The sequence below is a fragment of the Aulostomus chinensis genome, chromosome 7 (assembly GCF_037954235.1).
Source record: "Aulostomus chinensis isolate RoL2024-O1b breed Wild chromosome 7, RoL_Achi_v1.0, whole genome shotgun sequence".
NCBI lineage: Eukaryota > Metazoa > Chordata > Actinopteri > Syngnathiformes > Aulostomidae > Aulostomus > Aulostomus chinensis.
The window spans coordinates 20,055,284-20,068,333 of NC_141326.1; the positions used below are offsets into that span (position 1 = coordinate 20,055,284).

The following is a 13,050-nucleotide window of genomic DNA, read 5'->3' on the forward strand; positions in this document are numbered from 1 at the left end:
GAAAAGTCCTGGGTGAACAGGGGCGGGGGGCGGAGAGGGAGGGGCTACGGGTTACCAACTCACTTAAAGACGCCCTCAGCTGCGGATAAAAAAGAAGAGGAAGAAGAAGAAGAAGAAGAAGAGGAAGAAGAATGTATGACACTTTTGCAGAAGGTATAATTACAACTCATAAATAATACAACAAACTATCTGTGACCCCCACGAAAGAAAAATTCATATCTCATGAATATACAATATTGCTGGCCTACAATAACACTCTCCATTCTCCATTTGTGCACCAGAGGATTCAAAGTTCCACATTGCGGATAATGTATATTTGATGCTACAAATACAACTTTCCAAATTCAGTTTTCAGTGAGCACAGAAAACATTTAAACTTCAACCCATGAGTGTGTAATAAGCCTTTTAGTGTCAAGCTCAGCTTGAGTGAATGGAATGACCATTCAACTGGGGGAACAAGAACTCATAATGAACTGGAATGGGATTTTTTTTTTTCACTGGGATTTGTTGTCAATCAGCTCTTAAAATATTTGTTGCATGCACTTCTAAGATGAGGAAATTGCACAATCAAGAATGTATCCAGTTTTTTAAAACACAACACATTGTGTAATCTCAAAACAGTTGGTTCAGGTCTTTCAAAACACAGCATTTATTGAGGGTCATTTTTCATATGTCAAATACTGATTTCTCTCTCTGAGCTCACATGATATTTTGGTTTCATTTTAGTAAATTCTCACATGATGGTTCCTGAAATAATAGTTCAAGACATAAGGGAGAAACATGTCCATCAATTGTAAGTTCTGTTAGGTTTAGAAATGAAAAAATTGCCAACTGTAGGTATGATAACACATTGTTAACACAATCACCCCCTACAACTTCATGAAAATTGAATGTCTCGCATCTAAAATATATTGTCTTCTAACTATATCCATAATAGGTTCAACCAGGAATGATCTGATTAGTCATGTAGAACAAAACTAATGAATCGTATCAATGATATAAAGAGCACAAACAACAATCATGGGAGCAAGGCTGTATCCAACAACGAACGACTGATAACGTTTCAAAGCTAGATCTCCACTTTTTGTCCCACGATCATTAAAACAGAATAGAATTCAGCGATATGAAGAGCAGCTCTCATTCTGAATAGTCATCGTTTTCGAATGCAGCTACATTACGCATGTTGGTTCGCTGAAAAAGGTCTGATTCACCAAACAGAAGCAGAAGTTCATCCTGTTGCTATGACACATTCACTCACTTAGAACTGTCTTTTTCGACTGTGATAACTGGTATTTTTCCTCGTACAGATATTTCAACTTGATAATGCAGCTACCTTTATTTGAAGATGTATAGAGTTATTCCATTCTCACTCTCGGTAGCCATGTAACAGACTGGCCCGTTTGGTAGTTTGGTACAGTTGGACGAGTCAAGCTTGAAGTTTTGATCTCTGCTCTGTAAATCCTTCTGACACTGCATGAAACAATATTGACCAAAACGACTGCTGAGCTCAGCCTGCGATGGTGTATGTTGCTGTTTTAGGATAGGGAGGAGGAGCTCATGGAGTTGGGTCTGGACAGTTCTGAGAAAAACTGGATGACATCAGCAGCAGCAGCAGCAGCAGCCACCACACAGCCACCCAGTCCTGCCACCTACCTGCAGGCTGGCTGGAAGGCATCAGTCGGGACAATGTTGTGCAGTTGTTCATCAGTGAAGATATGAATGAGCAAGTGCAGATGAATGTTTTGTGTCACAAGCATGAAACGACGGTCTTTGTCATGATCAACCTTGCTATCAGCCACATCCACACTCAGATAAGAACAAGTAGTTTAAAGGTGAAAAAATCACGAGCAAAGCGTTTCTGCACCCAACGTTACAGAATAAAGGTCAAAGTAATGAGACTGCAGCCGTGAGTAACACACTCACTGTTAAGAGTTGTTGTTTTCAAAAGTAATATCCCATCATTCATTGGACTCTACTGTCACAAAATGAAATGAAGTCATGTGGCTGAATGATGCGATGTTCAAATTCCAAAGAAACAGTGTCTACAGGTTGTCTGCCTTTTCCAGTCACATGTCTGTTTGGTAAGGACCTCAGAATCACAATCAGAATGATCTTTATTGTCATTAAACACAGACAAGCGATCACAATTTCATCCAACATCCTTCAGGAATTCTATGCAGCCATGAGGATAGACAGAGATGCTAAAAATTAGAATTTGTCAATTTGTTTGTTGGTTATGTGAAAAATTGGGAAACATTAGTCAGTCTGACGGTCAGCCAGACTGAGTGCTTATGGTGTGTAAGGTCAGAATTCAAAGATTTTGTATACATTTATTGTGGCTCAGTTTTGTATTTTGATCATTAAGAGCTCCGTTTACGTCGCCTCTAAGGGGACAGGGGAAATTTGCTTGTGGGAAAAGGGGATGTCAGTATGGAAGACAAGATAAGAGATTTCGGAGGGATGAGGTTTTCCTGCTCATCACAAGGAGACTGAAAAGTAGCGCTATTTAAATATATAAGGCTATTGTTAGAACTGTGAGATCCTGAGGTTGCCTGTTAGCCTTCTGTACATTACACTCACAAGAGAACATGTTGCTCTGGACAGAAACTACTGCCCATTTGTCTTTGTTATGACTCATAAATGGCAGAAAGGTCAGGCTGCCCCTCTTTCTAGTCAGAGTTCATCATCACAGCTGGAGGGTAGAATGCTTCCATGGAGGATGAAGAGACTGAAGAAGCCAGACTTCATCAGCAACGATCGGCTTGTAGTGGGCAAGAGGAGACTGTGTCAAGGCTCTTTTTCTAAATGTTATTTTTCTTCTCATATAGATATTGAAACATGTTTCCCTGTACTTACACAGCAGTGGCATGTATGGTAATTTTACTTTTCCTTCATACTTAATAATGCTTCCAAGAAAAATACTATTCTTTTTTGGAAGATAAAATGTCTAAGTTTTATTTTCAATAGGGAAAAGGGAAACAAGTTCGCAAGGGAGTTTAAGTTAGTTAGTACAAAATTGAAGAAAATAACATTATTTGCATAAACCTAAAATACTGCAAAATGTACCAACTACCACTTCAAAAACTGTTTTTCTTTATCATTTTTTTTCCAGGTCCATTGGGAGCTTTACAAACCAGAAAATACAGTAATCAACTGAATTTGTTAATTTTGACCTAGAATAATAATTTACGGGGAAACATCAAAAATTCATATGACCCTATTTAGAGTTACAGCTCAGTCTGGAGGCTGTGTGGAGCAAACCCGTCCGATATCGTTGGAGGGGAAGGTAGAGAAATGTTTTCAAAGTGATTCAGGAGGGAGACGACAGTCAACAACGACGCTCAAATTGAACAGGACAGTGGTATGAGGACGGTTGGGCTTTATTCTTAAAGGTTAGTTGCTTAATAATGGGAATTTTTCCCAGACAGGTGTAATTTGCTGTCATTTATAGGGAAAACAGAAAAAAGTTCATTTGGTACATTGATCTGCTGAACATGTATGAATTGAAAGAAGAAAAAATGCAATCAAACATAATAGTGAGAATACAGTTTAATGGACTGAATAAAAACTAAAGTGAAATTTACTTGGGTTTAAAAAAAAAACTATTTTCTAGAATGATTACTTAAATACAGTCTTCTAACACGGGGGTTTGCAAAGCCTGTGACAGTGGGTTTCCCCTTACAGGAGACTAAGTTTAAAAAAAAAGGTGCCCTTTGACCTCTTTACTTTAGAGTCCAAATTCTATTATAGGATCATTACTATTGCATTTCACCCCAAAACAGACAACTATTTAAGCAACAGAGTAGACCAAATATACAAGACTGGTCTTTCTTCAGTCACATATTATTTTTGACTCTTGATAAGTATTAAAAGCATCAATATTCCTCAAAATTTTTCAATCAGTTTAAATGTATTTAGAGAGTTCTACATCGTGTCCTTTTTGATTACTAATATTTTTCCCCCTCCGTTCACCGAGCCTCTCCAGAAAATGTCTGGAGCCCCAGTACACTGTGAAAACCTCTGCTCACCTCATAGGAAATTACACTTTTAAAAGTGCATCATATGACTCATAAACTGCAGATTAATTCTTTCACATTATATGATTGTGCATTTCAGGTATCACAATGAAGCTCCACTGTTCTGTTGTCTTTGAGATATAGCACAAGTTCATGAGTCTCTATCAAGAAGCTTTTATTCTTGTTAACATGCAATTCACTAGTGTCCTATTATGCAAAGAATGCAAAAATATAAAATTAAATAAAGAAATCTATAGCACAGTATTCTGATATTTAAGAGCAACACAAGATTACTTTCCAAGTAAGACTTGCTGACTTGTCATTCCAAGAGGTTTGAAATGTAACAACACAGTTTTGTGGCATCTTCTTCTACACTGTGATATATTTCTCTGGTTGGACTGACACCAGTTCCTTGTTTCATATTTGAATTTCATGTCAATATATAGTACACACACACACACACACACAGGAACAACTGAGGGCTAATTATCAGTCATCATTACTGGGATGGGCACCCACAGTAACTAAATAAACGGGTACTTTTGGTGTCATTGTAATATTTGTGTCTGTTGTATATTCATATTTACAGAAAAAAGATTGAAACTTCATGCAAACATCTGCTGGTTTTACATTAAAAATGACTAGTTGTGTTTCGCAACAATATCTCCATGTTGTCTGACCACGTACATGTGAATACATTCACAATCATAAAGTTGAGATTAAAAGATGTACAAAATATCCTTCCGAGTGCGTCTCAAGTGATCATGATTCTGATTTGTGTGTTAAACGCATCACATTACAGGCTAGCATCAGCCAGTAAACAGACAATAGTAACCACAGCTGAGTAACATACACGTAACATACAGAGTAACTGTTGATCAAGTTATAAGCTTGTTAAGTGCTTCTGAGCGTGCAGAAAATAAATAAATAAAACATATCATAAGCACAAAATCCTGAGCATTATTAAATACAACTTTTGAATAAAAATGTGCGTAAACAACATGAAATGATTGAAGGAGACTCGATCATCCTTTTAGTTTGTGTCCTGCACTCTTTGACATATCGCCTCGGTGAATTCTGAGCACTTGGAGTTTCCTCCGAGGTCTTTTGTTAGAACCTTAAAGACAGAAAACCAAAACCAAATCAGAACAGGATCATGGAAACAAAACAGAATTTCTAGAGACATCACATTACCTTTTTCTCTCTAATGGTGTCATAGCAGGCGGTTTCGATCTTCTTGGCATGGCCGTGCAGGCCCATGTGCCTCAGCATCATGACCGCACTGAGCAGCAAGGCAGTGGGGTTGGCCATGTCTTTGCCTGCTATGTCAGGGGCAGTTCCATGAACCTGACAGGGCAAATGAACACCATCGTGGTTCTGGCATATTTCTCTTAACACCGCAATTTCATCGCTACTTCATCCCACACCACCACATTTTTTTAGGAGAATGGAAATTGTGAATAATAAGAACATACCGATTCAAATATGGCAACCCCATTAGCGCCAATGTTTCCACTTGGAGTCACTCCAAGACCTCCGATGAGCCCAGCACAGAGGTCACTGTAAACACAGACACCTACCTTTACATTTATCCCTTACATGACATTAAGAGACAATTCAGTTTGGCCCTATCCTCTTGGGATTCTCTGTCAAAATTATAGATAAAGGCTTATATTTTGAGAACCCTTACAGTCAGAAAGTGTCGCAGTTTATATACTAAATATGTTGTATCCTTTCATTTAATTAAAAATTTTGCCAAAATTTGTTTTTGTCATCAAAAACTTACCTCAAAATGTCCCCGTACAAATTAGGCATCACCAATACATCAAACTGAGTGGGATCCTGCACCATCTGTAAAACAGGCATGATGCTATAAAGTAGGTAGACTAACAGAACAACACATTCAGCCTAAACGGAGGTTTTTTTTTGGTTTTTTTTAACAGCTGCTGGGACTTACATTGAGACACACAGTATCCAAATACATCTCAGTGAATTTCACATCTTTGTGCTTCTCAGCAGCCTCTCTGCATTTCCGTAGGAAAAGCCCATCTGACATGCGCCTGTAATAAAATAACATTAATAAAGGACATCCATTTAATTTGAGAAAATAGTGGGAGATTCCCAGAATTACTTGAAGTTATTTATACCGCTGACAACTTACATAATATTGGCTTTATGAACAGCAGTAACGCTGGCCCTCTGGTTATTTCTGGCATATTCAAAAGCGTACTCAGCTATACGTTGACTGGCTTGTTCAGTAATGAGCTTAATACTCTGTACAACTCCGTCAACTATCTGAAATACACAATCACAAGAAAGACTGAACTCAGTTGAACTGTAAACCACATTTGAAATACTTTGAAAAAGTTAATAGCAGAGGGTCCATTGTTGAAGGGGAAGAAGTTAAACAGTTAAAGGCACTGTGGAAGAGGACAAGACTGACAAAAAAAGTTCTACAACATTTTGTGTTGTGATAGGTATGTATTTACCACATGTTCAATTCCACTGTATTCTCCCTCTGTGTTCTCTCTGATGGTGACGAGGTTCACATCAGTATAGGGGGTCTTGTAGCCTTCGATGGAAACACAGGGACGCACGTTTGCATAGAGGTCAAAGGTTTTCCTCAGCAGCAGGTTCATGGAGGGATGACCAGCCGCTATGGGTGTCTTCAAAGGGCCTGTAGGTTATGAAGTTATTCAAAGTTACTTGCTAGTTCATCTACCATCACCTATTAGAGGGCCAATATCTACATTGTAATAAACTATAATGTGTCAGTGAGTGAGTTAAACCTACTTGGAAAAGAAGGTAAGTTACCAGTGACTAAACAAGAAAAAGACCACAGTATAACCCAATAATTGTAATAGTTTACTAGAATGAATACCCATCCATTCATCCATGCTACCATTTATCCTGTTAAGAGTCGCGGGGGGCTGGAGCCTATCCCAACAGCCTTCGGGTGAGAGGCACGGTTCACCCTGGACAGGTCACCAGTCCATTGCAGGGCCAACACATACAGACAGACAAACATTCACACTCACAGTCACACCTACAGTCAATTTTAGAGTATCAATCAGCCTCGTCCTCTCATGATGTCTTTGGACTGTGGGAGGAAGCTGGAGTACCAGAGAGAACCCACACAGGAACAGGGAGAACATGCAGACTCACAGAGAAAGATCCTGTGCCGGAACCTACTTGTTGTGAGGCGACAGTGCTAACCACTGCGCCACCATGCTGCCCGGAATGAATACCATTTCCAAAAATAGGTGCGTATCAAGCAAGTTACCTTTGAGGCCAATTTTATTCCTGTCCATCGATTCTTTAGCATCTGGAGGAATCATCCACTTTCCACCAGGACCTTGGATGGCTGTTACATTTCTCTCCTCCCACTGAATAGGTGCCTGGAAAAGCACATGACATGTACAAATGAAATAATAAATGGGTTTAACAAGTAGCAGTAAGGAATCTAGCCAAAGATAGGATCACTGCAGGGGTAATATAAATAAATCATGTTGTCAAGTGCAAAACTAAGTTTGTTAGGTGATCCCCCTGGTGAACAATGTTTTGTACAAACTTTAGCCGCTTCAAATATCTTCATGACGGCACTGGAGATCTCTGGACCAATCCCATCACCAGGTATCAAAGTAACAGTTTGCATCTGTGAGGTGGAACAAAATCACATCACACTCACTTCTCTGACGTAAGAGATATCAGTGATTTCTCTAATCATAGCTCTGTGAGAGATACACACCCCCCGAGTGAAGGTCCTGGATTGTGAAGCCTCTTTCCTCAAAGCTCCAACCACCCGTGGCACCTGACAAACAACAAGGATCCAGTTAATACTTTTTTCCCTTATATAACTGTCAAACTTCAACAGCATCAGTAAAACAATCCAAAAAAAGTCAAATGAACTGAGAACAGATATGAACTTTTTACCCCCAAAAATATATCACTTCAAAGTAAAATTACATGAAATGGACAGACAGGGGTTACTGCCTCAACGTAAAAACGGATGACTTGGAAGAAATCTGCAAAGGACATTCTGGATGAAGAGACAGTGAGCTGTGGCCAATGTTAGCCCACCAGGCCGGCAAAACCATCATGAGTTACCTCTACCGGTTTACTCAATGCTGGTTTAAATTTCAGATCATTTCTCACCAACTGCTCTTAAAAAAAATTCTGCAAACGTGAAGGTGCTCTGATTCATGGCAGAACAAAATGCCCATTCCAGATTTGAATAACCTTAACTACTGAGGGAGTATTAGCTAGCTTCACGCAGGAAGAGTTGTTAGCGTCTTATTGTGTAACTACGCTTAACTTACGTCCTGAGCCTTGCTTTTATCCTTGCCACTGATCAGTAAACGCCACGTTCTTAGTAGGTTAAGAATCTGTAGATGAGGGACATTACAGACAAATGTTGCTAAAATGTAGCTTATGTTATAATCACCAGGTGTTCAACTCGAGCAACTACCTAATATGATACATATTTCATTATGTTACGTTGTAAAAACAGCATGCCAGGTCTAAGATATTCGGCTATTAAATCTTATCTAGTGTTTTAACAGCGTGATCTTGAGTCATGTTGCTATAGTAACTACACGGAAGTGACTTCTGTGTTAGCGCCTAGCAACATAGCCGGCTAGGTACTCTCCCTTAAATCCTTCAGTCTCTGGCTGACCAAATTTTAGAGGACGCAATTTGGAATAGCTGGCGTGTGTCATAATGGACGCTTAAACTAAAGTATTTAAATAATTTCCCGGGACCTACCGCTGACCTCCACGCATTTCCAGCCATCCTGAGCCTGCAACCAAGGTCGATGCGGCAGGAGCAATTGTGAAGTTCACGGAAGAACAAAGCGGATTTCCGTTTTGAGGTCAAATTTTTCAAAATAAAGCCTGTTAAAATCAATTTAGACAATTATTTAATTCATTTGTAGTGACAGAACTAATTTATGCTCTTTTAATTTTGATTATATATAACGTTGGCCATTATTACATTTCTTTTATTGCAATTTATTACGCATCGTCCGCTAAGAGGTGGGTAACTTCCGGGAATTATACTCCGTAACTTAGCCACATTTTTATGCCTAAAAAAAATCCATAGTATTCTATATTCTGATTAAAAAGCATGGACTTTTAAAAAATATATAATTAGGCAAATCCTACTTTGTCCGGTCCAAAATGTACATAGATGAGCCCAAAGCAGGTTTACACACCAGCAGGTGGCGCCAAAGGACTGCTTTTCCGTGCCGTCTGAGTCCACCATGAACGACCTCTTCGCTAAACCCACATGAATAATGTACACGCACACACCATCTACCTCTCTGTCCTACCTTGTCCAAGTCAACTGAGTGGATATGAGTAAAAATCAAATCTGAAGTCCAACTTTCAATCTTTACAAGCACTGTATTTGACACATGTTGGTTGTCAGGTACACATAATAAACTTTATGGTATAAAACAAGTAGAAACAGCTGAACAATCATTCAATCACATTTTTGCAAAAGTTCATCTTACAAAGAAAGCATACAGCATGGGAAGCATCCCAACATGATCCAGCAATGCAAAATGGAAAAGCTCTTAATTACTGAAAACCTATACAAACTTTAAGCAGCATAGTTTTCAGCATAAATGCAGGCTACAACATGGCACAAAATGCACACTGTGCAAGTTAAGACATCTTTGACCAAACTGAGGGGTGTCAGCATGGATAAAGGTTTTCAAACCACTTACATGTATCCTCCAATACAATGCATAGGTTGTGGTAAGATTTCAACAAATGCCGCACAGAGTACAAGTCTGGCAAGGTTTGTCACGCATTTGGAAACAGCTTGGTAATTTGAAAAACCTACTGTACATTTAATATGATACTTTTAACTCGTACGACAAAAAAGCTGAAAATAAAAGCCCTGCTCAGATGGCATACTGCTTTGGCTGCTTCTTTAGACTCATTGATCGCTCGGTTTGTGAAATCACATGAGTTGCTCTGTTGTTCAGGAGTCTGCATTCATGGAGAACATCTGTAGAGCAAGAAATAAAGGATGAATATTACATAGGATGCCAAACCACAATGCCACTGATTAGATGCCTGGTAAGCTCAGAAAACTTTTCTTGAAGCTATGCTAACACTTATCATCCACTACCATTCGTTGTGCTATGCTAACCAGTCATCAGCAGCCTGGTGTTGGTCTCAGGTCCCTTCTGGATGCACGAAGTAGAAAAGGATATCTAGCACCTTGTCTGGTTGTGGGGATGATGGCAAAAAAGGAAATTTCCCAAAAAGTTGGTGAACCTCTTACCATTAAACTGTTTGTAGGCTTCTTCAATGATGGCATTGTTTGACCTTTTTATCTCCCAGTAAGTGTCCTCAACCCATGGCTTGCAATCCTGATGTTCAATAAGTTGTCCGTTCTTGTATAAACCAGCTTTTAAAAAAGAAAATAAGCAGAATAAACAGACACAAAAACACATTTTCACTCCAACAAATCTTATTCAAGCAAGAAAACATGGTAGTTTTCTCCACAGGCTGATTCAGTCTGCCATCATATACCAGCATACGAGTTCACAAAACTACCTTTGATGGTGTCATCGATGTCTTTGCATAACTGGTACAAGTCACTCCCACGTCCAACCACTCTCTCACCTACAATTTCAAAAGAACAAACATCCAATACTAAATTAGTTTCAGACATAAAGTCATAAAAAAGAATGAATGCAAAAAGACCTTACCATCTAACACTTTAATGTTGGGGAACATCTCAAGAACTATGGTTCTGTAAGACGCGTTCCTGCACACTGAAATGGAAATCATTTACGTTTACTGAAAAAAGATCAGGTTTTAAATCCGACTGTCTTGAATTTTTGGTGTGTTTTCAAACATTAAAATTTACCTGGATTAGAGTAATTATAAGTGTTGTCTTTGAGACGAATATTTTCTAACTTTCTCAAAGACTGAAGGCAGTGTAGGTTCTCAGTGCTGTTGAAGAACAAAGCAGTAGATTTTACATGATCAACTCAGAATATAAATGATAGAATTTCTAGTGGCAACATATTTTCATGCTAAAAGACACATTTAATTAAGTATATACTGAGTGATAAACAGTAATACCTTGATATTAAATTACCGGCCACGTTTAAATTCTGCAGACTGTCACAGCTGTGCAGGGGCTCTGGATACACAAAAGTAGAAAAAAAACAACAACGTGCAATTAAAAGAAATATGAGACATTTATAGCAATAAAATAAAAGCGTCATCACACCTGAAATCTTACCTAAATTACAAATCCTGTTCGCAGACAAGTTGAGGACAGAAAGCAGCCGAAGAGATGATAGAGGGGCTAAAGTAACAATGTTGTTTCCAGAGAGGTCCAGTCTCTCCAGATTCATACATTCTCCAATACAGCCAAGATCATGTACTCCTATTAGAGAACAAATGAATAATCAAGAACAAGAATTCAATTTGATCACATTAAAGGTGATAATAAGTGATCTTACCAAGCCCTCTAAATTTGAGAAACAGTATAGACTCCAAATCGAATTCTCCTGTATGAGACTTGAGCAGGACTGCAGTTATCTTCTCGAACTCTGCATCTGACAGAATGAGACCCGCACAGTTAAGTTTTCTCCAATGCAGCAAAACCACTGACTCCTCATTTGCCAGTGAAGCTGCACAGCGAGAGGAGAAAGCTGGAAGCACCGTGTCTACTCTTATTACGGAGGAGCAAGCGGATAACTCATACAATCATCTCTAAATAGTACATTCAGGCAAATGTGAGCAGTGCATGAATATCCTATGTGGCAGCACGCTGAGTTTGTCCTCCTGCCAGCTCCACACTCACAGGGTCACACACAGGCAGATGTGATGCTCCGCGCTCGCTTTCTGATGGGATTAACTCGCCAGCATGAATAACAACTACAAGTTATATTTGGATTCATTTCCTGAGGCAGCATCAGTCCCAGCATCTAACTTTCAAATGCCTCTTTCATGAGCCCACACAAATAAAACACTGATTTCTCCGTGACAAGATGAAATGAGGATGCTGTGGTCTATCTAATTATATTTCCGTCATTTTACTTGGTAAGGTTTGTGTGTGAAAAATGAAAGAACTGAAAAGAGCCAACTAATGATTCTAACAAATTGTAAAATTGTTCGTGGTTTCGAGTTGGTAGGACACAGACACTTACACATTTTAAAAGCTGCAAATAAAGATTTTTAGCGTAACTTAGCTTGACAACCAGCTATCATTAAATGTTGTTAGCATATTTTGGCAGCTAACGCTCCCTCAATCATAGATGAGAAGAAAAGGCTGAGTGACTTCATGGGGATGATTCAGCCGGATGAACGTTAGTGGGTTATTTAATGGAGTGACAATTGTTCCTTGTGATGACACACGCAGAAGTAACGTTGGTACAATAGACATTAGCCGCAGCAGCTTAGCGGGAGCCACAAGCTAGCACAAGGGGCTAACATAGCGACGTAGCAACAAGCTATCCATCATAACTTACCGTGATCTTTATCTCGCTTCGAGTCCATCGTGGGTAACTTTGCTTTTTAAAAGCTACCTATCGCGATAAAAATCGATGAGTTAAGCAATGTCAGGGAAAGGCAAGGCTGTGGTAATTGTGTGGAAATATGAAATTGGCATCTGTCCTGCCGGGGGTGCCGTCAGGACACACTGGCTGTGCTGCACTAACACGCAGGCAGGTGGATAGGACAGTCCCTGCAGTCCAGCATTCACACACTGCTGGAGGGCGCTGAGAGATGAAGACGTGGCTGAGGGAGTATGTTTGTCTGAGATTTCTGCCGTGCAACAAGTACTATGTTTCTCATCTCCACCAAAGAGATTATGAATTCACTGGCGTCTGTCTGGTGGAGGAGGGGTTGAAGCAGCAGTCAAAGGAGCCGTGACGTTTCTAGGGCCAGAGATGCGATTAACGTAGCGGAAAATCGGCTTTTTGGAGCCAATCTGTGTGTGTGTCTGGTGGGATGGGGTGGAGGGGGGGGGACTTAACCATCATCAGTCACATTATTTGTGAAAA

General features: G+C 39.5%; 2 protein-coding genes across 4 annotated transcripts; both read right to left on the bottom strand.

Annotated features, from left to right (window-relative positions):
• Nucleotides 1–4,170: 4,170 nt before the first annotated feature.
• Nucleotides 4,171–8,930, bottom strand: idh3a (isocitrate dehydrogenase (NAD(+)) 3 catalytic subunit alpha). Of its 2 annotated transcripts, XM_086209041.1 has the most exons (12): nt 8,781–8,867; nt 8,336–8,401; nt 7,765–7,827; nt 7,588–7,671; nt 7,300–7,414; nt 6,506–6,693; nt 6,178–6,311; nt 5,974–6,076; nt 5,803–5,867; nt 5,492–5,576; nt 5,211–5,363; nt 4,171–5,133 (listed from the first exon to the last, which is right to left on the bottom strand). In XM_086209041.1, the coding sequence occupies exons 1-12, from the start codon at nt 8,805–8,807 to the stop codon at nt 5,050–5,052; spliced, it is 1,167 nt and encodes a 388-aa protein (XP_086065167.1). In that variant the 5' UTR covers nt 8,808–8,867; the 3' UTR covers nt 4,171–5,049. The 2 variants fall into 2 exon arrangements, with proteins under 2 accessions (XP_086065167.1, XP_086065168.1); XM_086209042.1 differs by lacking the exon at nt 8,336–8,401 and having other exon boundaries at nt 8,781–8,930.
• Nucleotides 8,931–9,468: 538 nt separating this feature from the next.
• lrrc61 (leucine rich repeat containing 61) lies at nt 9,469–12,892 on the bottom strand. Of its 2 annotated transcripts, none has more exons than XM_086209044.1 (9): nt 12,517–12,892; nt 11,506–11,595; nt 11,283–11,429; nt 11,120–11,180; nt 10,902–10,987; nt 10,741–10,806; nt 10,586–10,654; nt 10,311–10,436; nt 9,469–10,031 (listed from the first exon to the last, which is right to left on the bottom strand). In XM_086209044.1, exons 1-9 carry the CDS (start codon nt 12,542–12,544, stop codon nt 9,925–9,927), a joined length of 780 nt encoding a protein of 259 aa, XP_086065170.1. In that variant the 5' UTR covers nt 12,545–12,892; the 3' UTR covers nt 9,469–9,924. The 2 variants fall into 2 exon arrangements, with proteins under 2 accessions (XP_086065170.1, XP_086065169.1); XM_086209043.1 differs by having other exon boundaries at nt 11,506–11,601; nt 12,517–12,890.
• Between the last annotated feature and the right edge of the window lie 158 nt (nt 12,893–13,050).

Bases quoted from the DNA above. Each gene is read 5' to 3' on its own strand.
- idh3a (XM_086209041.1), bottom strand. From the start codon at position 8,807: ATGGCTGGAAATGCGTGGAGGTCAGCG. The intron at 5,364-5,491 runs GTATGTTCTTAT...TTGCCCTGTCAG, and splicing joins GGGTTGCCATATTTGAATCG to GTTCATGGAACTGCCCCTGA. The intron at 5,134-5,210 runs GTAATGTGATGT...TCTGTCTTTAAG, and splicing joins ACACCATTAGAGAGAAAAAG to GTTCTAACAAAAGACCTCGG.
- lrrc61 (XM_086209043.1), bottom strand. From the start codon at position 12,544: ATGGACTCGAAGCGAGATAAAGATCACG. The intron at 10,807-10,901 runs GTAAATTTTAAT...TTTCCATTTCAG, and splicing joins TTATAATTACTCTAATCCAG to TGTGCAGGAACGCGTCTTAC. The intron at 10,655-10,740 runs GTAAGGTCTTTT...TTGAAATTGTAG, and splicing joins CAACATTAAAGTGTTAGATG to GTGAGAGAGTGGTTGGACGT.